The following is a 26,821-nucleotide window of genomic DNA, read 5'->3' on the forward strand; positions in this document are numbered from 1 at the left end:
GTTATTAACTATAGTCACTTTGAACATCTTTTTAAAGCTTTTTCGGATGAAATTTGAAAAGAGGTTTATTTTAATCTAAAATTGTGTCTTTAGACACTGAAATTTATTTAGAAATCAACACTAAAATTAATGACTTAAGAGTTTTCAGTATAATGTTCAATCTAGGTGTTGGCTAGCTTTGTAACAAGAATAAAGCAGGCAAATAAGGCAAAGATGTTTTAGTTTCTCGCTTCTCCTGCCAAAAATAAGGATGGGAAAAGGTCTCTATTTTGAAAGCATTACAAGCAATTGGAGCTTCACACTGGCCTTCTGGTTAATATTTACTGTTTATCTCCTGAGACCTAGACAAAAAAATGTCACCTTACCCTTTGAACGGAATACGATTACTTTGTGAGGTAATGGGTTTGAGGAGGGAAGAGCAAAGGAGAGAGGGAGAGAGAACATGCCTCTCCTCACCTATTTTAGAGAAACAACATCTGGTATATGGAAACAGCGCCTGCAGCTGAGTCAGACAGCCTTTGATTTGGATACCAGCTCTGCTACTCATTAGCTGAATGAATTTCCAGCAAGTTAACTAACCTTTTTGTTTTAGCTTCCTTGTTTGTGAAATGGCAGTAATATCGCTTGACTTTTAGGGTTATTGTGAGAATGAGAGATCCTGTCAATCACTGCTAGCCATTGCTGTCATTATCATCCACACAGAGGCATCAGTCAGTGGCATCCATTGGGCTAGCAAGGCTCCATCTAGACTAGCTTCATTATGACCTTTCTGTTGTCCCATCAGGGAATTCTTGGGTAAAGGCAGGTACAGAGTGGGATTGTGACAGTCATTCCTTTCTTTTCCCTCTGAATGTTTAGTATTAAGAAATCGGTTATTGTTTTACTAGTTTTAGACCAATTCACTGCAATTCAGCAACTATTTTTCATTACTTATGTGATACCACACTACACATCACTCAAACTTAGGACAGGGACCTGAATGGCGCTGTTCCTTTAATTCCTTGTCTACAGAATGAGGCTAATTTCATTAAACCTTTAAACTGCTCCAGGAAAGTTTCAAGAATTAAAGGAGATGAGATCGTACCCAATTCTTTGAAGTCTTTTATAGGCTATATACTAAAGTGGAATTGTAACCCCAGAAAGAGGGTTCCTGACGAGGAAGTGAAGAGAGGAAGGTCTAAGAATGAAATTTAAATGTATTTATCTGCTAAAGCATTTGCCTTCCTGACAGAATACTTCCTGCAAGTTACTCAGTCTTTTAGGTGCTCTGTTTTCACATACGTCAAGTAGAGATAAAACATCTAAGTTCTGGGGTTGTTGTCACTGATTTCATAATATAGGGAAACTACTTACCATAGTGCCTGGGACATACTAGTTGCTTAGATATCCTTTTAGGAGGAGATACCCATCTTTGATATCTTCATTGGGTATTTTTTTTTGAGATGGAGTCTTCCTCTGTCTCCCAGGCTGGAGTGCAGTGGTGCGATCTTGACTCACTGTAGCCTCCACCTGCTGGGTTCAAGTGATCCTCCTACCTCAGCCTCCAGAGTAGGTGGGATTACAGGTGTGCACCACCACACCCAGCTAATTTTTGTATTTTTAATAGAGATGGGGTTTTGCCATGTTGGCCAGGCTGGTCTCAAACTCCTGATCTCAGGTGACCAGCCCATCTTGGCCCCAAAGTGCTGAGATTACAGGTGTGAGTCACTGCTCCCAGCCTTCATTGGGTATTAAATAGCCAGCCATACAGGGACCCTGACGATGTTGAATAATATCAAGTCTATTATACAGGTTTTTTTTTTTTTTTTTTTTTTGTATTTTGGGGTTAGAGGTTTTAAAAACATTCTGGTAATTAGGTAGTAAGACTATTAGACTTGCCAGAGTAAGTTAGAATAGGCTCATTGTTCACAGAACCTAATTCTCTTAGCAATCATGAGGTATATGGTAAGGAAAGGCCTGGTTTCCCTCCTTGACATCAGTCCCAATTGTGTGTCACAAGTCCCAACAAGTGTGAATCTTGTTAAACCTTTAGAAAAGATTCGTGTATTCAGACTGCGCCTTGAGGTAACTTATTTAGGAAGTAAAATAATCTTCATTTTTCTCTCAAATTAGCCTGTTTAAAGATTTATCAGGTATCTGGGAGGCTGGGATTTAGTGAATGTGTGTCTACCTTATGAGTATTGGCCATAGGTTTATCAACTTCAAGTTTAATTAGAGTTTGAGACTGATTGTGTCCTCATGGCATGGATTTTCTCTCTTGTTTGTTCCTCTTAGATAACATCAGTTGTTCTCAAGACCAGCACAAGATCTTTTCAATCTTTATTGAAATGTGGCAGTCAGAGTTGCGCTGTTAAGATTTTGAGGCCTGGCACAATGGCTCACACATGTAATCCCAACGTTTGTGGAGGCTGAGGCAGAGGATCACTTGAGCCCAGGAGTTCAAACTAGGCTTCACAACATAGGGAGACCCCATGTCTAGAAAAAATTAAAAAAAAAAAAAAAAGCCCGGTGTGGTTGGCACATGCCTGTGGTCCCGGCTACCCAGAAGGCTGAGGTGGGAGGATTGCTTGAGCCCAGAAGGTCAAGGCCCCAGTGAGCACTGCATTCCAGCCTGGGTGACAGAGCAAGATACTGTCAAAAAAAAAGATTTTATTTGAGCTTATTTTAATGACCATGTTTAATGACTTCTCTTTTTTGGGTTTAAGAGATGATTTCTTATCTTTCAGGTCTTGTTGTTGTTGTTTCTTTTATACTTCCAAAGGCTTAGTACTTCCATGTTACTCCCTTTTAGTGTCACTAGCAGACAGTAGTATATCGTTTTAAAAACGTAAAAGCAAATGGACCATTGAAAACATGTTCACACAAAAAGTTCTGCACAAACATTCATAGCAGTATTATTCACATTAGCCAAAAAGTGGGCAACCCAAATGTTCGTCAGCTGATGAATGGATAACTAAAATGTGGTATATCCATACAACGGGATATCATTCAGTCATAAAAAGGAGTTGAGATTTGTTGAATGCTGCAATATGGATGAACCTTGAAAACATGCTTAGTGAAAGAAACCAGGCACAAAAACCACATGTTGTATGATTCCATCTATATGAAATATCTAGAGGAGGCAGATTCATAGGAGATGGGGGGAGGAATGAATTGGGCCTGACTGCTAGTGGGTATGGTGTTTCTTTATGGGGAATTAGAAGGTAGTGATGGTTGTACCACAGAGAATGTGCTAAAAATCACTTAATTGTACACTTTAAAATGGAGAATTTTATGTTATGTAAACTGTATCTCAATAATAATCGTAAAAGCCAAATGGGCCAAGGAACAATTCCCTAGAGTCTTTATTATTAGCTTTTCTATTTACTAAAGGCCCCGAATTAGCTTTTCCTCTTTAAGAAATTACTTTTTTCAATAAAATATCTTCTAGTAACATGAGGGATGTTTAAAAAGGAGAGGCGATAGTTGTGGAATTATGCCAAAAGCTTTTTATTTAGTTTTAAAAATCACTATTTTTAAATTGTGATAAAATACACATAAAAGTTGCCATCTTAACCATTTTTTAAGTATACAGTTCAGTGGCATTAAGTGCATTCACACTGTTGTGCAATGATCACTAGCATCCATCTCCAGAACTCTTTTCATCTTGTAAAACCAACTCCATACCCATTAAACACTAATTCCCTGATCCCCTCTTCCTCAGCCCCTGGCAGCCATCCTTCTACTTTCTGTCTCTGATGAATTCGACTACCCTGGCTACCTCTTATAAGTGGAATCCCAAAGTGTTGTTGGGATTACAGGTGTGAGCCACTGTGTTTGGCTGTAGACTTTTTTTTTTTTTTTAATGCATTGTATTTTCACACAGGGGAGCCCTTTGAATCTAGAAATTTCCTCTAATAGTAGCCACTAGCCACATATGTGGCTAAAGTTGTTTAAATGAATTAAAGTTAAACATACAGTTCCTACATTGCACCAGCCACATTTCAAGTACTTAATAGCTACATGTGGCTGGTGCAGAGCATTCTTTCATCAAAGAAAATTCTGTTGGTTAGCACTGGTCTGCAGGCTCAGTGAAATTGCAAACACACTATGATGTCTTTTTAAAAACTCAAGACAGGCCAGGTGTGGTGGCTAACACCTGTAATCCCAGCACTGTAGGAGATGGAGGTGGAAGGATTGCTTAGGGCCAGGAGTTTGAGACCAGCCTGGGCAACACAGTGAGATCCCATTTCTACCCTTCCCCCCCAAAAAATTAAAAAGACATACAGCGGTTCAAATAATGTATTACAAGGCAATAGGGGCAGTTAGAGTATAAACTGACAAAATTCAGAAAGAAGCTGAAGGAAAAAAATGTGATCAAGGTAAAAGCAACCATTGAAGCAACAATAATAAAAAAATGTATCTTACCATATAGCCAAGGACAGAGGAGTGGGCTTTAGGAAATCACAAAATGAAATCGTAAGAAAATAAAGTTGCAAAAATGATTATGGAGAAGGATAGATACAGAGACAGATAAAGGACCCAAACACAAGTGAAATTCCAGAAGAGAACAACTAATGAACTAGAAAAATATTTATAATGGAAAAACATTTTCCTGAAATAAAGATTAGAATCTTTCTTGTTCCAAGAAATTATCAAAATGAAAAAACAAATAATAATCATTGTGTTATTTAGTGAACTTTAAGGATCAAGAATTATAGGCATAATAGATATGCTCAATACTAGGATACAATGGAATAATGTCTGCAAAGTTCTGAGGAAATTGTAACCTAAGAGTTTTATACTTAACCAATTCAGTCTTCAAATAAAGGCCATGGACCAACATTTTCAAGTATTCAGGAGTTCAAGGACTGTAGCACCCATTGACCTTTCTTGACAGGGATGGAGGAACTATTTGGTATTGAATCTAGTAGACTAAAGGATCAATCAATAGACGGAACCGTAGAATGGAGAAACTGTGATTTAAAAAAACTAGAAATGAGCATTGAATTCATTTAATATAAAACTAAAATATTTGGGGAAGTGGAGAAGTAGAAATGTTAACTTCCACGTCTTTCACAGTAAAGTGACAGTAGATACTGGCTCAAAAACTTATTTGTGTATTACAGGCAAAATATGGATGCTTTTATAATATTTTTTATTATTTTTTAAAGCAGGGTCTTGCTGTGTTGCCCAGGCTGGAGTGCAGTGGCATGATCATGACTCACTAGTGTAGCCTTGACCTCCTGGACTGAAGTGATCCTCCTACCTCAGTCTCCTGAGGAGCTAGGACCACAGCCCCATACCAACATGCCTGGCTAATTCAAAAATTCTTTTAGAGATGGTCTCACTGTGTTACCCAGGCTGAAGCAATCCTCCCGCCTTCGCCTCCCAAAGTGTTGTGATTATAAGTGTGAGCCACTGCACCTCGCTTTTTTTTTAAAGAGGGTTAAGAACTAATACCTTAATGACCAAACATTTATGAAGATTAGCATTCATATATTTAATAAATGAATGTTGCGTGCTTACTTTATATGCTGGGCATTCTTGTAGGTACTTGGGATATATTAGTGAACAAAACACAGGGAAGTTTCTTTTCCTGTTAAACATTACATTCTGGCAGAGGTACACAGACATAGATGAGTGATACAGTATATCATAAGGTGATACAGACTTAAGGAGGTAAAATGCAATATAAGGGGGATTTGGGTTACAAGTATGGTCAGGGTTTTGCTGAGAAGGTAACATTTGAGCAGAAACTTACTTTTGAAACATCTGTTAGACATCAAAGAGGAGATACATGTACAAATCTGAGTTATGGAAACAGGTCTAGAGTGGAGATGTAAATTTGGGAGTTATTGGTACATAGATGAAATTGAAGTCATGAGACGGAGTGAGATAACCAAAGGAGTGATTGTAGACTAAGACTGAGGACTAAGTTCTGGAGTTTGCAGCACGAGGCGGTAAGAGGAGGCTTCAGCAAAGAGAGAGAAGGCAGCTTCCCTGTGTTTTGTTCACTATTGTATCCCAAGTGCCACATCACTGCCCAGCATATAGAGTAAGCACTGAATGCTGATCTTCAAGTAAATGTTTGGTCATTAAGGTATTAGTGAGGTGAGAGGAAACCAAGAGGTTGGGTCATGGGAGCCAAGTGAGGAAAGTGAATCACAGAGTGAGCATCTGTCAGATGCTTCCTCTGCAAGTCACATAAGGGCCAAGAATTGGTCATAGGTGATTATTTATTTATTTATTTATTTATTATTTTTTGAGACGGTGTTTCATGCTTTCACCCAGGCTGTAGTGCAGTGGTGCCTTCTCGGCTCACTATAACCTCCGGCTTCAAGCAATTCTCCTGCCTCAGCCTCCCAAGTAGCTGGGATTACAGGCATGTGCCACCACACCCGGCTAATTTTTGTATTATTTTTAGTAGAGACAGACAGGGTTTCACCATGTTGGCCAGGCTGGTCTTGAACTCCTGACCTTGTGATCCGCCCGCCTCGGCCTCCCAAAGTGCTGGGATTACAGACGTGAGCCACCGTGCCCGGCCTTTTTTTTTTTTTTTTTTTTTTAAGAGCAAAAAGAAACATAAAGGAATGGAAATAAAAATGTACTCTTTAAGTTTGGGGCACATAGAGTCTATGGAAACTACTGGGAGGGACAGGACAGAGGCAGTTTGGCCAGAGGTTGGTTGCTAAACTGTGTAGTTTGTATTTTACTTGGTAGGAAATGGGGCACCCTTCTGTGCTAGAGAATAAGGTGACTGGATCTTTGCTTTAGGAAGGCTGAAAGAGAGCGGTGTCTAGAGGTGTTCTGTGGGAAATCTAGGGAGGGGGAAATCAACTAAAAGCCATTATTTTGTTCCTTAGGGAAGGCAAATAAACTTTACAACTTGATCTTGAGAGATTAGGCAATTACTATGTTTTTTATTATGTATATCTTTTATTATGTTAATTTAGACAAAATGCAGTTCCAGTGCAAATACTGTATTTATGTAATTTAGAAACATATATAGTATTAAACATGTAGTATTTAAAAATTATATATAAATAAAAATGTGATGGCGTGATCATAGCTCACTACAGTCCCTGTCTCCTGGGCTCAATCAATCCTCCCACTTTAGCTTCCCAAGCAGCTGGGACTACAGGTGCGCGCCACCATGCCTGGCTAATTTTTGTACTTTTTTGTAGAGACGGGGTTTCACCATATTGTCCAGGCTGGTCTTGAACTACTGAGCTTAAGCAATCCACCTGCCTTGGCTTCCTAAAGTGTTGGGATTACAGATGTAAGCCACTAAGCCCAGCTATATACATTTTTTATTTTGGCAAAATTATAATGAAATTTGCCTGGAAGTTTAGAGAGGTGAGAATAAGAAAACAGTATTTCCTATTTCATAGAGTTGTTGTGAAGAGTAAATGTATGCTTTAAAGGCTTAGCTTTGTGCTTGGTGTGTGATACGTGATCAGTAAATGTTTGTTCTCACTGTCCATCATGACCACCATCATTGCTTACTGTATAGGTTTGCTGTGAAATGATGTTCTCCATGTAAGAATGAGTTCAGTTCTGCTAGTTTTTTCATTAGATTAACATTCCTTTAACAGTTTACTTGAAATGGGGTGTCTCTCCCTGCCCCCTGTAAGTTTTCTTTATTAAAAACTACTAGGTTTTCTGAAATCTTAATGAACTAGATACCTCAGTATCTCCTAGCATTGCATGTAATCATCTCCTAATTTTCAGTCTTTAGAGGGGTTTTACTGAAGCTTCCTTGAAGCATTATAATATATACCTGTATTTTACTATAGTACACTCCTACTAATGAGATAGTTGATAAGTTAAATTTTCAGTTTTGAGATTTAAAATGTTAGGTGAAATATAAAGATTATTTTATTTATTTATTTATTTATTTTGAGACGGAGTTTCGCTGTTGTTACCCAGGCTGGAGTGCAATGGCGCGATCTCGGCTCACCGCAACCTCCGCCTCCTGGGTTCAAGCAAGTCTCCTGCCTCAGCCTCCCGAGTAGCTGGGACTACAGGCGCGCACCACCCATGCCCAGCTAATTTTTTGTATTTTTAGTAGAGACGGGGTTTCATCTTGTTGACCGGGATGGTCTCGATCTCTTGACCTCGTGATCCACCTGCCTCGGCCTCCCAAAGTGCTCGGATTATAGGCATGAGCCACCGCGCCCAGCCTAATATAAAGATTATTATATAAAGCTTGAAGAAACTATATGATGCCAATATTACTTTTTCAAAAAGAATAGAAAAAGATGGGAGAGAAGTTTACTAACATGATGGAATTTCTGCTTGGTGGGATTATTGATAATTAACTTTTAATACTAAATTTTACACAGTAAACATACATTTCTTTAAAAATCAGAAGATGAAGATAAAGGTCTGAGTTCTAAAGACAGGCACCTCACTTTCTCTTCCACCTATCAGAATTGCTCACTGACTTTGAGCAAATCACATGCCATTTCAGAGCTTGTATTTCTTTACCTGGAAAAGATGAGAATCAAATGAAATTTAAAAATGTAAAAATGCAAAGGAAATTGCAAAATGCCATGCAAAGGGTAGTTATTATTAGAAGTAGTCTTAATTTCCAGAAATTATGCTCTTCTGTTTTGGAGAGGCCTTATTCTAAAGCTCTGGTTCTTTATTATTACATTAGGAGAAGGTACTTATGCAGGAATCATAGGTACAATGACTCAATTTTATCAAAGCCGTCTTTGTTTTTAGAAATTCATTTTTAATAGTGGTAGCTTTAAAATTACAGTGAAATTTTGAGTACTTAACAGGACCATCAAAGTGTCTTTTTTAAAGATAAATCATTCCTGTAACGTTTCATATTCAGAATAATTTTGTAGATTGAGTTAGTGGAGTAAATTTTCAAAGTGAAAATCTGAAGGTGAATTATACTTACGTAATAGAATAGCTTTGCAACCAGGTAAGCTCATATATTTGGAATATGTTTTCCCACACATTTGTGAAAGCAAACAAAGGTCTTTTACTTCAAGTTACAGGTAAAACCATGACATTTTGGAAGCTCTAAAATGATTGGATTTTCTAGTCATCAGAGGTTTAATCTGAAGGGTACAAACTGACATGCAGAAACAATAAGCCTGGCCATGTTCTTTGTAAACACAAGGACATTGGATTTTCCAGCACTTGTTAGAATCAGTTTTGACAAACCTTGTCAAAAGAGGCGAGCTTTATCAACAGTATCAAACTGTTTAGAGTTGAGTTCTCCGAAGTTGTTGTAGATTTATTCTGCACTCTTCTGCCCGGTTTGGTGATAACTTTATCCCTCCATTGCTAGCTCAGTTTGAAATTCCAAACCACCTTTAAGGAAATAACCTTAGCCCAGTTAGCTGGGTATGGCATAAAAATAGCTTTGAAAAAGGGTAAGTACACATCAGTCCAGAAGTAAGAACATTAATGCTGACTCTTTCCCCCTACAAATCATTTTTATAAAGCATAATCAAGATACTTTGGATAGTTACGTTCAGCGTTTAGACAACCTGTAGTTGTTTTTTAACTGCAAAGAGTTTAACCAGTTGGACTCTTTGAACCTTCATATTGTTAAGCTTGTCTTGGATCACTCATTTTCTCTAGTTTCTCAAGGTCTTAACCCAGTCTGCTGTTCTCTCACTAATTACCCAAGTTCTTGCCTCCTGTTTCGTATCTATGACTGAAGCCACCAGCCATAAACTGACGCTTTCTGCATTACCACCTTCCCTGCTTCCCTAAACATAGCATAGCTACATTCTCATTCAAGTCTCAGAAGGGTAGCATGTTTCTCCTCCTATTTAAGGAAAATTCCTTCATCTTTGCTCCAGTGTCATTCATCCCCTTTCCTCTGAGATCTGGATCTCAAAATTTCATCATGTCCTCTAGCTTCAGCCTCTCACTTTCTAATCTGTTTTCTCCCACAGACAGAGCATGCTTGTGTATTTTTATCTATTAATACTAAACAGAAAAGTCCTTGACCCTGCAACCCATTCTAGTTATTAACCCTTTGTTTGCCTTTTTAAAACTAGACTTGAAGAAACTCACATGTTCCATTGACTCCTCAACCCACTCTAGTCTGACCCCATACAGCCTTCACTCCACCAATTTCCATCAAGAACATCAACCTCAGGCTACTAGAGTGGACATTCCTCTTCCATGTTCCTTCTTGATTTGTGTGGTGCTGCATTATTGCTGTGGGCCTTACTAGGGTTCCTGCATTTCCTTCATGCCCTTCTACCCTCTCCAGCTTTCCCTTCTCTGGTTTCTTTGTGAATTATTCTTGCCCCTCCCTTAAACTGTGGCATTCCCGGGACTCTGTCCTCACACTGCAGATTCTCACTGCATGATGGCAAGGCTTAGTTAACACAGTTGAGGGCTCCCCAAACTGTGTCAGCCTCCCACTTTCAGACTTGAATATTAAACAGCTGGCTTCACATCTCATTCATTCAGTGAATTGTTGATTCATCAATATTCTGAGCATCTACTGTCACCAGACTGGGTCTTAAAAGACTGAGTAATGAAAATACAGATTCTGCTGTGTCAGTGGGAAAGATGGGGAGGAAAATCAGACAGTGGCCACACAGTGAATCATGTATTCCGAGAGAAGCAAGCAAGCAAAGGGTGCCATGAGCACAATGTGATAGTGACAAGCGCTGGCTCTGAGGGCTTTTCAGCATGTTATCCTTGGGATCTTAAGTTAATTAATCAAACATGTAGGAAGAGAGATCCTTTTCCTCATTTCTCTCACATTTCTTACCCCAGTCACTCAGTCACCTAAATTAAAAACACCCAGTTAGCCTTGGCTCCTTTGTCATGTTGGGTTTTCAGTCAGACACCAAGTTCTACTCATTTTAGTCCCAAGATAGGCCCCAAGTCCAGCCCACTCCCCCAGTTGTACTACCTCTGTCCTGATTCAAAGCGTCGTCATTACCTGCATTAGTGTAGTAGACTTAAGTCAGCTTCATGTTTTGATCTCTTTGGATCTACTTTTCCAAGACCAGCAAAATGGGCATCTGACTTAGTCACTGCTCTGCCTGAAAGTCTTCCAATCCCTGCAGCAGATGTTCTCCTGCCTGTCAGAGTCCCAGAGGCATGGCGCCCCTAAATCTGTCCATATATATCAGGTCCCAGCCCTGCAGATTCTGATTCTGTAGAGCTGCTGGACTGGATGCTTTGTTTTTAAATTCCCTAAGAGATTTTGACACCTGACCAGATTGAGACCCTTGGCCTGCGAGGATAAAGTCTGAGCCCCTCTGCTTGTGCACCAGGCCCTTCATGACCTGGTTTCAGCTCTGCAGTCAACTGCATTTCCTGCCATGCCTTGTGACACACTTTTCCCTCACATTGCAGCAATATTGAACCATGCATTCCCTTACCATCATGCCATTTTGTGTCTCCCTGCATTTGTCCCTTTACCTGAATTAAGTGCCCTTCTCTTTATCCCATCCTGAGTGAGGTATCGTTCCTTTGTTCCCATGGCAGCGATCAGTGCACAATGATGTTTGCCAGACTTCTCTCATTCTCTTTTATTTTCTGTATCAATTTATTAAAGGTTGCATTAGAGGGTTCAACTTTAATGTCATCTTATAATGTACATAATATGCAAGGTTTTGCTTTTTTCTCATAAATGACCTTCATTTGAATTTAAAGTATGTAAGGAAAAGTATAATTTATCAACAAGTACATTTTTAAGTGACTTATTTGGTTTTGAAACTGAAGGTATATTAAAATCTCGTTTGCTGATTAATGATGTCAAAAATAGACCAAAACAACAACTGCTGTCAGTGGCCCAGAGTTTGGGATTCTTTTTTTTTTTTTTTTTGAGACGGAGTTTCGCTCTCGTGACCCAGGCTGGAGTGCAATGGTGCAATCTTGGCTCACCGCAACCTCCGCCTCCTGGGTTCAGGCAATTCTCCTGCCTCAGCCTCCCGAGTAGCTGGGATTACAGGCACGCGCCACCATTTTTTGTATTTTTAGTAGAGATGGGGTCTCACTATGTTGACAAGATGGTCTCGATCTCTTGACCTCGTGATCCACCCGCCTCGGCCTCCCAAAGTGCTGGGATTACAGGCTTGAGCCACCGCGCCTGGCCGAGTTTGGGATTCTTAAACTTTGCATATGAAGCAAGCTGATTAAATTTTATAATTTTTATGTTTTCACATGACAAAGGTTTGGGGATGCCATTTTCAACCTTTCTTTGCAAGTAATTTGTTTGGGATCTGGATGGTCTTATTTCTCAATAAGTCAGAAGTTAAGTTGATAAATTGTCACTGTATTTTTGCCATTTTTTTTTTGAGACAGAGTCTCACTCTGTTGCCCAGGCTGGAGTGCAGTGGCTCAATCTTGGCTCACTGCAACTTCTGCCTCCCGGGTTCAAACGATTCTCCTGCCTTAGCCTCCTGAGTAGCTGGGATTACAGGCACGTGCCTCCACGCCTGGCTAATTTTTCTATGTTTAGTAGAGATGGGGTTTCACCATGTTGGTCAGACTGGTCTCTAACTCCTGACCTCATGATCCGAGCATCTCGGCCTCCCAAAGTGCTGGGATTACAGGCGTGAGCCACTGTGCCCAGCCGTATTTTTGCTTTTTAATGTTGGCTTTTGAGATACTAGATTCATCTTGATGTTCTGTGTAAGAATTTTGATTAGGTAAACACAACTTTTGGATCTGATAGAGATTTCGACAGGACTTGGCAGAAGTATCATTTCGAAGATGTCAGAATTTGAGTTCTGTCTTGATATAACAGGTGTAAATTACACAAGGGATGACTGAATTTTAAAAGTTAATAGTGGTCAGAACTACCACCACCTAGCTGTGGTTGCAATACTGCTTATGCCTGCTTGAGTCATGAGCACATTCATTTGATTTCCATGAAAAGAAAGCATGTTTAAATTGTTATACTATTTTTTTGATTTTTCAAAAATCACAGTTGGCCTCTACCAATTTAAACCCTATGCTCCAAGTTCCAGAAGTTGACGAGTCCTGATTGGGGCTAACATAGTTTGAGATATGAATCGTGTGACTCCAGATAAGTTACCCAACCTTTCTAAACTTCAGTTTGCTCTACTGTAAAATGTAGAGAATATTGTACCACCTGCCTCAGAGGGTTGTAAGTATTGAATAGTACTTACCATAATCATTCAATAAGTGGTAGCTGCATTGTTATTACTGCATTTAAAGATAGCTGTTGTCTACTTTCCCACGAGACTAAACTTCTGGAGCCCTTGACTTTCATGTTTGCATCTTCAGTACCTAGCCTAGAGTCTAATATAGTTGTGATTCACTGATTGTTGAACTGAATAAAACATTAATGTCCATCCAAAAGGAAAACAGATATATCTGGCAGAGGAACACCAGAAAGGGGACTAAAAGGGCAAAGGGGAAATGAAAAGCCTTGTTGTAGGCATTGCGGACAAGCTCAGTGAGGCTTCTTTTCTGGGACTCGGTCCTGATCACCTCTGGTTAGTCTTCCACTATGCCACATAGGTCTGCTGGGCCTAGAGCAGAGAGAACATTCCTTCAGTGTTTCACTAATGGACTCAACATTGAAAAATCCAGCTTTTGTGATAAACTAAATTGTATTGGGTGCTAACTTTTCATTAGTCTTTGCCACACTTACTGTTGAGCGAGAGATGTCACTGTGTAACGTAGGGCTACATTATATGGGGATTATGCTTTTGGTATTCAAATTCAGAGTCTGTTATTTGAAGACATCATTTTGGGGGGCTTTATTTTCCAGGTCCTATGAATAACAGCAACTTATTTCCTCGGATGCTTTTACAAAGCTTTAAAAATGTGATGTTTGGCTGGGCGTGGTGGCTCACACCTATAATCCCAGCACTTTGGGAGGCGGAGGTGGGTGGATCACTTGAGGTCAGGAATTTGAGACCAGCTTGACCAACATAGCGAAACCTCATCTCTACTAGAAATACAAAAATTAGCTGGGTGTGGTGGCGGGCACCTATAATCCCAGCTTCTTGAGAGGCTGGGGCAGGAGAATCACTTGAATCCAGGAGGCAGCATGAGCCAAGATTGTGCCACTGCACTCCAGCCTGGGTGTCAGAGACTCTCTTTCAAAATAAACAAATACATAAAATATAAAATTAAAAAATAAATGTGATGTTTGTTGTATATCCCTCGAGTCTCTACTACTGGAAATCATATGTATCTCTTTTCTTTTTATTTTTCTTTCTTTTTTTTCTCTCTCCTTTTCTCTCTCTGTTTGTTCATTTTTTAACATATGTAGGCTATACCTTCATTAATGAGAGCAATGGGTATATATAAATATGTTTTAATTCATGTATTGCTGCATTTGCCAGCAAGGACCTAGACTCATTATTATCATAAACTAAAGTTGTGTGTGTACATTATGCACATTTACATTTAAGCAGATTGAAGTTGAATTTCTGTTGACCATCTCATTGCAGTATACCTTTCTGGCAATCATATTTTGATTATTTTCAAATGTATTTTTCTATTGGAAATAGATTATATCAAATGATATTCAAGAATAGTGACCATGAAATAGTTCTTATAAAATACTTATATGAAGACTGTATTTCTTGATTTTACCTCTAGGACATTCTTTTAAGTTTTTCGTTGTTGTTTTGAGACAGGCTCTCACTCTGTCACCCAGGCTGGAGTGCAGTGGTGTGATCTTGGCTCACTGTAACCTCTGCCTCCCAGGCACATGTGATCCTCCCATCTCAGCCTCCCGAGTCGCTGGGACTACGGGCGCGTGCCACATGCCCAGCTAATTTGTGTGTGTGTGTGTGTGTGTGTGTGTGTGTGTGAGATATATATATATATATATATATATATATATATATATATTTGGTAGAGATGGGGGTCTTGCCATTTTTCCCAGCCTTGTCTTGAACTCCTGGCCTCAAGTGATTTAACCACCTTGGCCTCCCAAAGTGCTGGGATTACAGGAGTGAGCCACTGCACTTGGCCAGTTCTTTTAAGATTTTAGTATTCGACGGAATCTTTAATTAGGAGTGCTTTTACCTTGTGGCTTAGCAAAGGCTATATAAGTATATTCTTTTGTTACTTACAGTTTTCTAGGCTACCACGGAGTTTTCTCTGTGTATAGTTTTTGCTTTAATATCTGATTCCGTTTTCAGAAGTCTTTAGGAATATATTTATTGAATCTTCTAGTTGCCTAGGTAAAATCCAATTTTTTAAATTTTGAGATAGAGCCTCACTCTGTCACCCAGGCTGGAGTGCAATGACATGATCTTAGCTCACTGCCACCTCTGCCTCCTGGGTTCAAGCAAATCTCCTGCCTCAGCCTCCCAAGTAGCTGGGACTATAGGCATGTGCCACTGTGCCCAGCTACTTTTTTTGTATTTTTAGTAGAGGCGGGGTTTCACTGTGTTAGCCAGGATGGTCTCGATCTCCTGACCTCATGATCTGCCTGCCTCAGCCTCCCAAAGTGCTGGGACTACAGGCGTGAGCCACCGCACCTGGTGTAAAATCTAATTTTATGTGAATCAAGTTAGACATTATATTTGTAAAAGAACTTTTCCAAATAGTAACATTTTATTTAAATATCTGCTATTATTATTTGTGATTTATTTCCTTCCTTTTTAGTGGATGATGCTGGCAAAATAGAACACGACGGTTCTTCTGGAATGACCATGGACACAGAGTCGGAAATTGATCCTTGTAAAGTGGATGGCTCTTGCCCTGAGGTCATCAAGGTGTACATTTTTAAAGCTGACCCTGGAGAAGATGACTTAGGTAAGAAGAAGTGTTTAGACATTATATATTCTCATCCAAATGCTTCAGCTTGATTACTTTTGGGTTATTTAGATTGAGAACATTTGGAGTCTCTTCTGAAGTAACTTCTATATAAGAATTTCAAAGTAGTAATAGCAAAGTTTGTAAAAAGTAATAAGGAAAGCATATAAAAAGAAACAGGTGGAAATGAAGTTTTCAAGTAAATTATTGAAGCTGTCTTCTTCCCTGATAGGTGGAACTGTAGACATTGTGGAGAGTGAGCCTGAGAATGATCATGGAGTTGAACTGCTTGATCAGAACAGCAGTATTCGTGTTCCCAGGGAAAAGATGGTTTATATGACTGTCAATGACTCTCAGCCAGAAGATGAAGATTTAAGTAAGTAGGTGGCCTTTTTGTGGGAGAAAATTTTATGTTTCTGGAGCTTTTTTTAAGTGGCCAATGTTTGAAATAAGTAGCATTATTTTAGAGATTATTATGCTACTACATTCCAAGGGAAACATCAGTGACTTATATGCTTACAATGTTCCTTTAAAACCAAATTATGGTGAAAGCCAAGAAGTGAATGATTCATTCAACAAATATTTATTGAGTGCTTACTACATGAAAGCTATGTTCTAGGTATGTAATATTTGGACCTTCTTTTCATTTGTGTATTAACCGAATTCAAATAAAAACATCTTTCCTGTGATCTCTGTAAACCTGGTCACAGAAGTTTTTGTAACTTTCTACTTAGATGTTGCTGAAATCGCTGATGAAGTTTATATGGAAGTGATTGTAGGAGAGGAGGATGCTGCTGCGGCAGCTGCAGCCGCCGCCGCCGTGCATGAGCAGCAAATGGACGACAATGAAATCAAAACCTTCATGCCGATCGCATGGGCAGCAGCTTATGGTAAGTTGCCCAGCAACTCTTAGCATTGAAGAAGTTGGTTCTTGAACATGAATCCATGATTGAAGAATGGTTTCTGTGGTCTTAGGTTTTAAAAATCTGAAATTCCAGTATCCTGTAAGGATTATTTGATTTGAATAAGAGTATAAAGTCTACTTTTTGTCTTTATTTTTAACAGGAATTTTCTTCATGTGTATATTATGTAGAAGGAAGTACTGCAAGAAGTACACAGGCTTTCAAGCTGTAACTTTTCATCATATTTGGCCCATGGCTTTATAATTTTGGGAGACAACAAGGGAGTCCATGGGGCAAAATGCTGACATGCGTTTTTTAGCTTTGGAAGCTAGGCGTTTCCTATGGTCTCGCTATAATAAATGTGCTCATAAAACCCGTGACCTAGAATGGGGAATTTCTGTCATTCATGAGTATCATGGCTTTTCGTTGTTATAGTTAATAAAGAATTCCTAATTCTTTAGAATTTATAATACTGTATAATTTTGTTTTTTAATACGCATTGTCAGGTAATAATTCTGATGGAATTGAAAACCGGAATGGCACTGCAAGTGCCCTCTTGCACATAGATGAGTCTGCTGGCCTCGGCAGACTGGCTAAACAAAAACCAAAGAAAAGGAGAAGACCTGATTCCAGGCAGTACCAAACAGGTGAGGGTGCACGAGTTCCATGGCGCAGCGTGCTCTGCGAGCTCTCAGAGGAAACTCTAGTATGTATCCACAGGGGTGTCACAATGGCATTTTAGCTGCTAGATCATATGTAGCTTTGTCTATTGAACTTGAAAATATAATTTTCAGAATTCAGTGATATTCATGAATGATTTCCTTGGATAAAAAGAAACAGGAGATGGCTCAAACATGGATGAGAAAAATTCAAAACTTGGATGATTTTGATGTGTACGTGGAATGAAATCCCTCAAATATGTTATAAGCATTAACTTTTTAAATAAATTAACATATTTAGAGAATCTAATTATGTCAGCATAAAGCAGGCATAATTTACAGAGCAGCAGGATAAGTACTTTAGTTCATTATGACATAGTCTTATTTTTATATGATGATTTGCATGTTAAAAAATTTATGGGTATATTTAAACTTTGCTGTAAGTTAATGTAAATTATGGTTTTTGGAATAAACAGTGGAAATTTTTGTAACCAGTTTATTTTTATGAATAATTTCCCACCAGTTTCCTCCTTTTTTTTGAGGCAGAATCTTGCTCTGTTGCCCAGGCTGAAGTGCAGTGGCGCAATATCAACTCACTGTAATCTCCGCCTCCTGGGTACAAGTGATTCTTCTGCCTCAGCCTCTCATGTAGCTGGGATTACAGATGTTCACTACTGTGCCTCACTAATTTTTGTATTTTTAGTAGAGATGGGGTTTTGCCATGTTGGCCAGGCTGGTCATGAATTCCTGAGTTGAGATGATCTGCCTGCCTTGACCTCCCAAAATGCTGGGATTACAGGTGTGAGCCACCGCACCCAGCTAATTTTCCACCAATTTCTAAATTGCTATAGCTTTAATCACTAATTGACGGAAGTTACATACTCATTAATTTTATTAAACTAGAGGGAGTGAAGGTGGTACAGTCCTCATGAATGAAGTTTTCAGACCATTTTCTCTTTATGACTAGGTTGCTATATCTCGTGTTGAAAAACAGTAAAAGGAATGCTAAGTAGCGAATAGCCCAACTTAGGAGTCCTTGGCCAACAGTGGTCAGAACATATCGGTTACATTCATGAAGAAACTGGAACACAACTTGGTTTGAGCACTCATATTCCTTTCTTTCCCTTTCTTAGCAATAATTATTGGCCCTGATGGACATCCTTTGACTGTCTATCCTTGCATGATTTGTGGGAAGAAGTTTAAGTCGAGAGGTTTTTTGAAAAGGCACATGAAAAACCATCCCGAACACCTTGCCAAGAAGAAGTACCGCTGTACTGACTGTGATTACACTACCAACAAGAAGATAAGTTTACACAACCACCTGGAGAGCCACAAGCTTACCAGCAAGGCAGAGAAGGCCATTGAATGCGATGAGTGTGGGAAGCATTTCTCTCACGCGGGGGCTTTGTTTACTCACAAAATGGTGCATAAGGAAAAAGGAGCCAACAAAATGCACAAGTGTAAATTCTGTGAATACGAGACAGCTGAACAAGGGCTATTGAATCGCCACCTCTTGGCGGTCCACAGCAAGAACTTTCCTCATATTTGTGTGGAGTGTGGTAAGGGTTTTCGTCACCCATCAGAGCTCAAAAAGCACATGAGAATCCATACTGGGGAGAAGCCGTACCAATGCCAGTACTGCGAATATAGGTCTGCAGACTCTTCTAACTTGAAAACGCATGTAAAAACTAAGCATAGTAAAGAGATGCCATTCAAGTGTGACATTTGTCTTCTGACTTTCTCGGATACCAAAGAGGTGCAGCAACATGCTCTTATCCACCAAGAAAGCAAAACACACCAGTGTTTGCATTGTGACCACAAGAGTTCGAACTCAAGTGATTTGAAACGACACATAATTTCAGTTCACACGAAAGACTACCCCCATAAGTGTGACATGTGTGATAAAGGCTTTCACAGGCCTTCAGAACTCAAGAAACATGTGGCTGCCCACAAGGGCAAAAAAATGCACCAGTGTAGACATTGTGACTTTAAGATTGCAGATCCTTTTGTTCTAAGCCGCCATATTCTCTCAGTTCACACAAAGGATCTTCCGTTTAGGTGTAAGAGATGTAGAAAGGGATTCAGGCAACAGAATGAGCTTAAAAAGCATATGAAGACACACAGTGGCAGGAAAGTGTATCAGTGTGAGTACTGTGAGTATAGCACTACAGATGCCTCAGGCTTTAAACGACATGTTATTTCCATTCACACGAAAGACTATCCTCACCGGTGTGAGTACTGCAAGAAAGGCTTCCGAAGACCTTCAGAAAAGAACCAGCACATAATGCGACATCATAAAGAAGTTGGCCTGCCCTAACAATACTTCTCCAGATGGTAGAGATATTGGCCTTGAAGCAGAAAATTCATATTAAAGCCAATCAATCTCATTCACATACAATACTGTATATTGATTTATGCTGTGTACAAATAGATTTACCGCTTTCTAGTTGATTTTTTTTAATATACATTTTGTTCAGTAGTGTGTTCTAAATTCTATTCAGTTTGTTTAATAAATGGGGAAAACTGGCAACAAGCTAGTTACTTTTAATAAAGTAATCCCTGATTCTATACTGAATTTTTATATCTTAGAAGTTTTATATTTATTTAAATATTTACCTTGCTTACCTTGATGGTACTCTTCTAAGATCATTAACTTAAGGTAACTTTACATCATTGGTAACTCTGAAAGTATTCATGTTGACTCATTATTTTTCCCCATGCATTTCTCACAATAAAATTGTCAGAGACATCTACTAATATAAATGGGAGATTTTACAGTCAGGTCTAATTATCATAAGATGGAAGTCATTTACTTGTCTTGATTAATATTTTCAGACCACTTGACAGTGAAAGTTGCCGTTTGAGCTTTTGCGTCCCTGGCTTTGCTGAGTAAAGAACAGTGGCTGGGTTCGTGTTTACTCTTCATTTTGTTTAGCAGATAAAATAATACTTCTTTTGGCTTTCTTTGGATTATTTACGTCTTTTGTCAGCGTAGCAAACTTTAGAAAACCTTATTGAAAATTTTTGCTTGATCCTGTTGTATTTTGATTATTCTGTCTGTGTGGCTTCGTCTTGGAATGGGTGTATGCTACAAATGACACGTACTGAGGACTGCAGTTTGGAATCTCCTAGAGGTAACTCATGGCTTATAGGATCTTTTGCAACTTTATATATGTAAATGTACCCTGAAGTATATATATATATATATATATACACACACATACATATATATCACGTACCTGTGTGTATTGCTTACTTTACATATTTATACACATGACCCCAAGTAGTAGTTGTTTAAAATCTATAATTAAAAGTATTAAATTTACAATAACACGAAAGATCCAGGGATGCATGAGAGAGCATTTTGTAAGTCATGCTCTTCAGAGAGACTACTCAGGTGAAGAATTAGAAGGAAAATAAGGACACTAGGTATTTTTAAAGAGTAAAGGTATTTTCTTTTAAATATCTTTGGTAATTGAAAAATAGAGGTTAAGATGTTTCTAGGTAGAATGTTTTCATACAGTTTCAGCTCCATGTCTTTATATATTTTTTGAAAAGCAAATGAGTATCCAGACATGACTCCCACAGTTCTCTTTGAGAAGCCTGAGAGGGAACTCTGTCTTATCTAGTGAGGGGGATGGAAAAGCAGCGATAGCTCTGTGGACCAGAGAACGGGTGCTAATTACGACTTCACATTTGGCAAGTTCAGCCTGATCTGTTATTTCTTAGACAGTTACAGTTAGCAAACTTTAAAAACTTAACACTCAAGTTGGCTTTGATTAAAAGGTAGAGATGTGTTTTAAGTGGATAAGGAAAGTCGGAGGCCTTATTTGGAACATCACTAAGTCTTCCACTGTTTTTTTGAGAGTTGGCATTTTTTAACAGTTCTGAAGCAGTGTCATACGTTCATAAAACAAACTCTGTTGATTAGAATTTGGTTGTGCTAAGACGAATCTTGGAGAACAGAAAACAGTTTTGGGGGTCCTTTCAATTGGCTATTGGTTTATATGCATCTAGCACGTTGTAGGAAAACTAGAAATTGTCTTCCCACTCAGTAGTTGCCTTGCCACCTTGTTATGGTGCTCCACCCCCTTTGTGCTTAGGTTTTTACCTTTCATCTTTCTCTTTGCCATTGATGTTTGTATTCAAGAGTTATATTTTTAGGGTTAGAAATCAAAATATTTGGTGTTTGGCAAGCCTCTGAAGTGCTAGACTGACTTAGTCTAGTTTTAAATCAAGTGCTTTAGGCAGGTGTGAACTCTAGCCTAAATGCCAAAGTCAAGGCATGGGTTTTCCTAGCCTATCTCAGCAAATTCCTGTACCTTCTTGGCCCACATAATGTGCTGTAATTTTTTTTTTTTTACGAACTTAAAATTATATGATTTGTAATTCATTGCCCTGTGATTCTTGAAAACTCTGTCTGTTTTTTTGTGAGAACCTTTAAAATCTCCCTTGATTTTTATTTTTCCCAGAAGTAATGTTAAAACACTTAAAGTAGAAGTGTATTAATTTCAAATCCTATAAAATTAATACAGAAAATATAAATGATTGGGTCATTTAACTATATTTTTTTAAATAAACTGAAAGATAAAGAACACATCACTTCACACATTTTATATTTCTCTTACATACTCTGGAATCATACACAGTTCTTTTCTTTTTAAAGCACAATATTAAAACCTTTAAAAGGTATTTAAGGGTTTGGTCAAGTGAATATGATAAAACGTATTTGTCTGTATAAAGAGAAAATGAAATCGTAGTCACTGTTATGTACTGACATTAGTTACAACCTAGTTTTAATTCTTAAAACAATTTTGATTAGCAAAGCTAAAAAAACAAGGATGCTTCAGTTAAATGTTTTAAAGAGGTACAGATTTTTACAAGGACATAATATAAGTTATTGTTCTGTAGAAATATCCTATTAAATATTGTATGTCCCTCCCTCTGTATACTTTGTAAAAAAAAAAAAAAGTAAAATACATAAAAAGAAAATCATATAGGGATGTGTGACATTATTGTAATTGTGTACTTGAGAATAACGTGCAAAAATAAAAATCAGAATATTTTCCTGTTATTGAATGTTTAGTCTATTTGATACCAGTACTAAGTTAATGCTTTTTCTTAATGAAAAAAAATGTACAGTTTTTGTAAACCTAATAAACATCAAAAGCAGTGGTTTATTTTCATCCCCCCCATTTCTTAATTCCTTTTAAGCAGCAGTGGAATGCAAAGTGCTTGATTGCTTTGAATTTTGTGACTCAGATGCAAATACTGGTAATATTTCAGTCCTGTGAATTTGCAAGTAGTATTTCCGAGAACTTAAGAGGTGATTGGTGAGTCCTTTGATGAGCATGTCCTTGGAATTCATTTTTTCTTTTATCTTCATAAATGATTTGTTTTATTAGCATCTCCAGTTCCCCTGAGATGAATTACCTATGCATAAAGTGGTTTTTGAGAGCACTTAAAGTTCATTTCAGTATTAATTCACAGCATATTTAATCAGTGGGGACTGTTACCACCTCCACAGCAGAAATCGTGCCCTCGTTACCCCTTTGTGCCCAGTTTAGAGGACTGTAGTAGACGGTAACATACTAGAGAGTGGTCACTGCTGCAGTTAAAAATTGGCAGTTAAGTAAATGTCAGGAGTCAAAAGAGAGTTGTGCCATCTTTGGTCGTATAGACAAGATTCTGCAGTTCTTCCAACTGTATGAACAAGCAAATGTTTGCCTAATAATTGAAACAATAATTCAAAATTTAGGTAAATGACCAAGGGAATGTGGTGAATGTCACTGTCTAGAGCCATAAATCGGGCAAAACCATAGCATGCTGAAAAACTTAAGTTGTAATGGAACGTCCAACAAATGATACCCAACTTGTCTGTGATCCCAACCAGTCAGATAATGTATGTGCATCTGTATTACCTGGGAATCTCAGTATTAACAATTGCATTTCCCACAAATTCTAGCATTCATGTAAGGAAAAACATGGCTAATCAATATCTTAAAGGGGGGCAATCTTTCAGAGCAGTGGTTTTCAAAGTGTGGCTGCAGCATTGGCAGCATCTTAATCTCCTGGGACTTTGTTAAAGATGCAAATTCTCAGCCCCACGCTAGTCCTACTGAATTGGGAAACTGGTGTGTGACCCAGCTATCTTTGTTTTAACATGTTCTCCAAGTGATTCTGATGCCTGTTAAAGCTTAGGAAACTTTTAGAGCACTTGAGGAACCTAAAAGATGACGACTGGTTCAACATTTAGTGTGGTAGATGAGAAAATCACAAAAAATCAGAAATGAACAGTGAGAGAAGAATAGGACCCAAACGGTAGTTTATACCTTCGGTTTGCTGTTTTAAAAGCCAAGTCAACAAGTATATATCCTTTAGCACGCATGTAAGTAGCCTGCACTTCCTAAATCTTGTGTGGCCTCCCATAGTTACATTCCCTAAAGGTAAATTGGGTTCAGAGGAAGATTCAGCATTTAAAAGAGAAGGGCTGAGAAAGATGTGTGTGTGTTTTCATTGGCCCAGGGTTACTTAAGGAAATCATAAAAAAAACATTTTGCCACATTCTGCAACTGTTTTAAGGTCAAATTAAGTTTACCCTATGGATTTTGTTTCATCTTTCGTTTCCTGTATATATTGTTTGCCTTTTTCATAAAAATCTTGGATTTGTTATATATTCCTGTTATTTTTGACATCTTTCCTATTGTAAATAAATTACTATTTTGTTTTAAGTTACCCTAGTGGAGTGTTGGCTATAGACAAAGTATACACGCACACTCAAAATGAGAACTTAAGTCACACAGTTAATGAATTCCCAAGTTGTTCGAAGCTCGAGGTGATTGACTCTCTTCAGTAGTTCAGCACTAATAATAGCACCAAGGAACATACACTATTGTGTATAGGCAAAGTATCTGTACCGACTTCAATTTCAAAATCATTTTCTGAATTCTGCGATGGAAATACTCAGTCCATCAAGTTTGAGGCCAAAATCAAGAATTACTTTACTTGGTTTTTTTCTATTCAATTGGTCTCCCATGTTAACTTGTATTGCTGCTATTGGTGGACAGAAAGGATCTGGCATTATAGTGACCTGTCAGGACTGTAAAGCCACTAGGAGACTTGGCTCCTGAAAACCTGCTCAGGACTTCTAGATGTCTTTGGCTATGTGAGCTACCACAGAAGTATCTAAACACATAGACTAAAATTATAGAATAGTTAACTAGACCTTTATTATTTTGCTTTCTAAGAGGCCAGTTTCTGCTTGTTCTTCGTGCTTTTATTTGACTTTATTTATTTATTTATTTTTTGAGACGGGGTTTCGCTCTTATCCACCCCAGGCTGGAGTGCAGTGGCACGATCTTGGCTCACTGCAACCTCAGTCTCGCGGGTTCAAGTGATTCTCTTACCTCAGCCTCCTGAGTAGCTAGGATTACAGATGTGTGCCACCACGCTCGGCTAATTTTTGTATTATTAGTAGAGACAGAGTTTCACCATGTTGCCCAGGCTAGTCTTGAACTCCTGGCCTCCGGTGATGTGCCCGCCTCGGCCTCCCAAAGTTCTGGGATTACAGGTGTGAGCCACCACGCCTGGTGTATTTGACTTTAAATGTAGAACCCATTTCCTTTTGTCTGAGATTCTTTGAAATAAGGGGGTATTGCAAAGCCATCTGTTGGGGTTTTGAAAGTTCTAGTCACCTATCCTCCCCTCTTGAGTTCTAACCACATTGAAAACAGGCCACAAGAAACCACCAACTGAGTGTGATTTATTCTAGTAAGGCTGGACTGGGAGACCCAGAGGCTGAGATGAGTCTGTTTCCAATCTATTTCCCTCCAATGTAGGCTTTGACTGATGTAGCCAGTCCTTTGAAGGTGTAGGGCCTACCTTCCATTCCTCTGTGAGCTATCAAGAGACTAGTTCATCAGAAAAAGGGAGCATCTACCCCAGTCTTCCCAGGCTAGGACACAGGAAAAGGGGGAGAAGAGTTAGCATATGTCATCCTTATAAGCGTTAGTCCAATTCTGGATTACTCTCTGGTATTAGCACAACAGCAACGTGACGTTTTCGCCATTAGCCTTGCATATTTGTGTCCACTTTATTGATTTTTACTGTTACCCCTTAAAGTGATTGTGGCAGACCTTCTAAAGTTCCTTCTTCTCTCAAGGCAGTATATTTTGGTTCTTCAGAAAATTAATTTTTAAAGGGCAAATGTACTTACTATACAAAGATGGAAATCTTGCAAGTTATTTTTATTGCATGCTTTCATAACAAAAATCAGGAAAATGATCACCCACAAGGCCACCTTCTGTATTAAAAGGATTGCTTGTCTTTGTTCTCTTCCAATCTTAGTCCATACACATAAATCTTTTATCCGTCTTGTAACAACAGTTTCAGTTCTATTTCTGGCTTCAGCGATTTTCTTTTCAAACATCAAATGTAATTTACGTGTCTACACCAATATATGGGAGAGTTTGTTCCCCTCAGCCTTACAAACAGTGGGTGTTACAGCTAATCTCACAGGTTAAAAAAATAAAGAATATGTCATCGCTGTTTCAATTTGCTTTGACCAGACTCCTAGTGGAGTTTAATACTTTTATGTATCTAATAGCACTTTAAGTTGTCCCTCTGATAAATTGCCTGTTCATATCCTGTGCCCCATTTTCTGTTTGGAGTTATTTGTACATTAAGCCTATTAACTTTCTAATGCATTTGCTGCACATTTTTGTAGTGTATGATTTATGTTGTTATTGCTTACGTAATCTTTTCATATATAAAAATCTTTAATATTTATGTAATCAAATGTTTATTTTTTTCCTTTATAATTCCTGGTGTTTCTTGTTCTGCTTAAAAAGGTCTTTTCTACCCCAAGGTTCTGCAAATATATGCCTAGGTTTTTTTCTATATTCTTATTGTTTTGTTTGGATTTTTATGTAATTAAAATTATTTTGTTTAGCAATCCAATGGTGATTTAAAACTTTATTTTGAAAGATTACCTGGACAAGGTGGCTATGCTCCTGTAGTTCCAGCTACTCTGGAGACTAAAGTGGGGGGATCACTTGAGCCCAGGAATTCGAGCTTATGGTGAAATATGATCATGCCACTGCACTCCAGCCTAGGTGACAGAGGGAGACCCCATCCCCCCCCAATTTTTTTTTCAATATATTGTTTTGTAGAGACTAATTTCTGTTTTCTCTTGGTTAGAGAGCCTCCTATTCCAGTATTGTTGATGAAGTAAGTCATCCTTTACCCTCATGAACTGAAATGACACTTTATGTGGTCACCATATATATCCTTGGATTTGTTTCTGAAGTCTATTTTGTTTTACTGATCTGTTTGTCATTTTTGTGCCAATGCCAGAGGCAAGTCCCTCTTAAGTTCTATTATTTTTCATAGTTTTCTTGACACTCTATAGGAACATGAAAATCATTTTACCCAGTTTCCTTTAAAAGCCATTGGGATTTTTTATTCAGATTGCATGCAGTTTTTGTTGTTGTTTGTTTTTTAAGACGGAGTCTCGCTCTGTTGCCCAGGCTT

At 38.4% G+C, this 26,821-nt stretch overlaps 1 protein-coding gene across 34 annotated transcripts in view; it reads left to right on the plus strand.

Annotated features, from left to right (window-relative positions):
* Positions 1 to 22,364, plus strand: part of ZFX (zinc finger protein X-linked) — a 65,005-nt gene extending 42,641 nt beyond the window's left edge. For 27 of the 34 annotated variants that reach the window (XM_035289553.3, XM_078362562.1, XM_035289564.3 and 24 more), the window contains 5 exons: positions 15,580 to 15,729; positions 15,962 to 16,105; positions 16,464 to 16,619; positions 17,138 to 17,278; positions 18,424 to 22,364. In XM_035289553.3, coding sequence (XP_035145444.1) covers positions 15,580 to 15,729; positions 15,962 to 16,105; positions 16,464 to 16,619; positions 17,138 to 17,278; positions 18,424 to 19,607 — 1,775 coding nt within the window. In that variant the 3' untranslated portion in view covers positions 19,608 to 22,364. The remainder of the gene's footprint in view (positions 1 to 15,579; positions 15,730 to 15,961; positions 16,106 to 16,463; positions 16,620 to 17,137; positions 17,279 to 18,423) is intronic. The other 7 variants (XM_078362570.1, XM_035289565.3, XM_078362566.1 and 4 more) reach the window with 1 other exon arrangement.
* The last annotated feature ends 4,457 nt before the right edge of the window (positions 22,365 to 26,821 follow it).

The sequence above is a fragment of the Callithrix jacchus genome, chromosome X, assembly GCF_049354715.1.
Source record: "Callithrix jacchus isolate 240 chromosome X, calJac240_pri, whole genome shotgun sequence".
In the NCBI taxonomy this organism is placed as follows: Eukaryota; Metazoa; Chordata; class Mammalia; order Primates; family Cebidae; genus Callithrix; species Callithrix jacchus.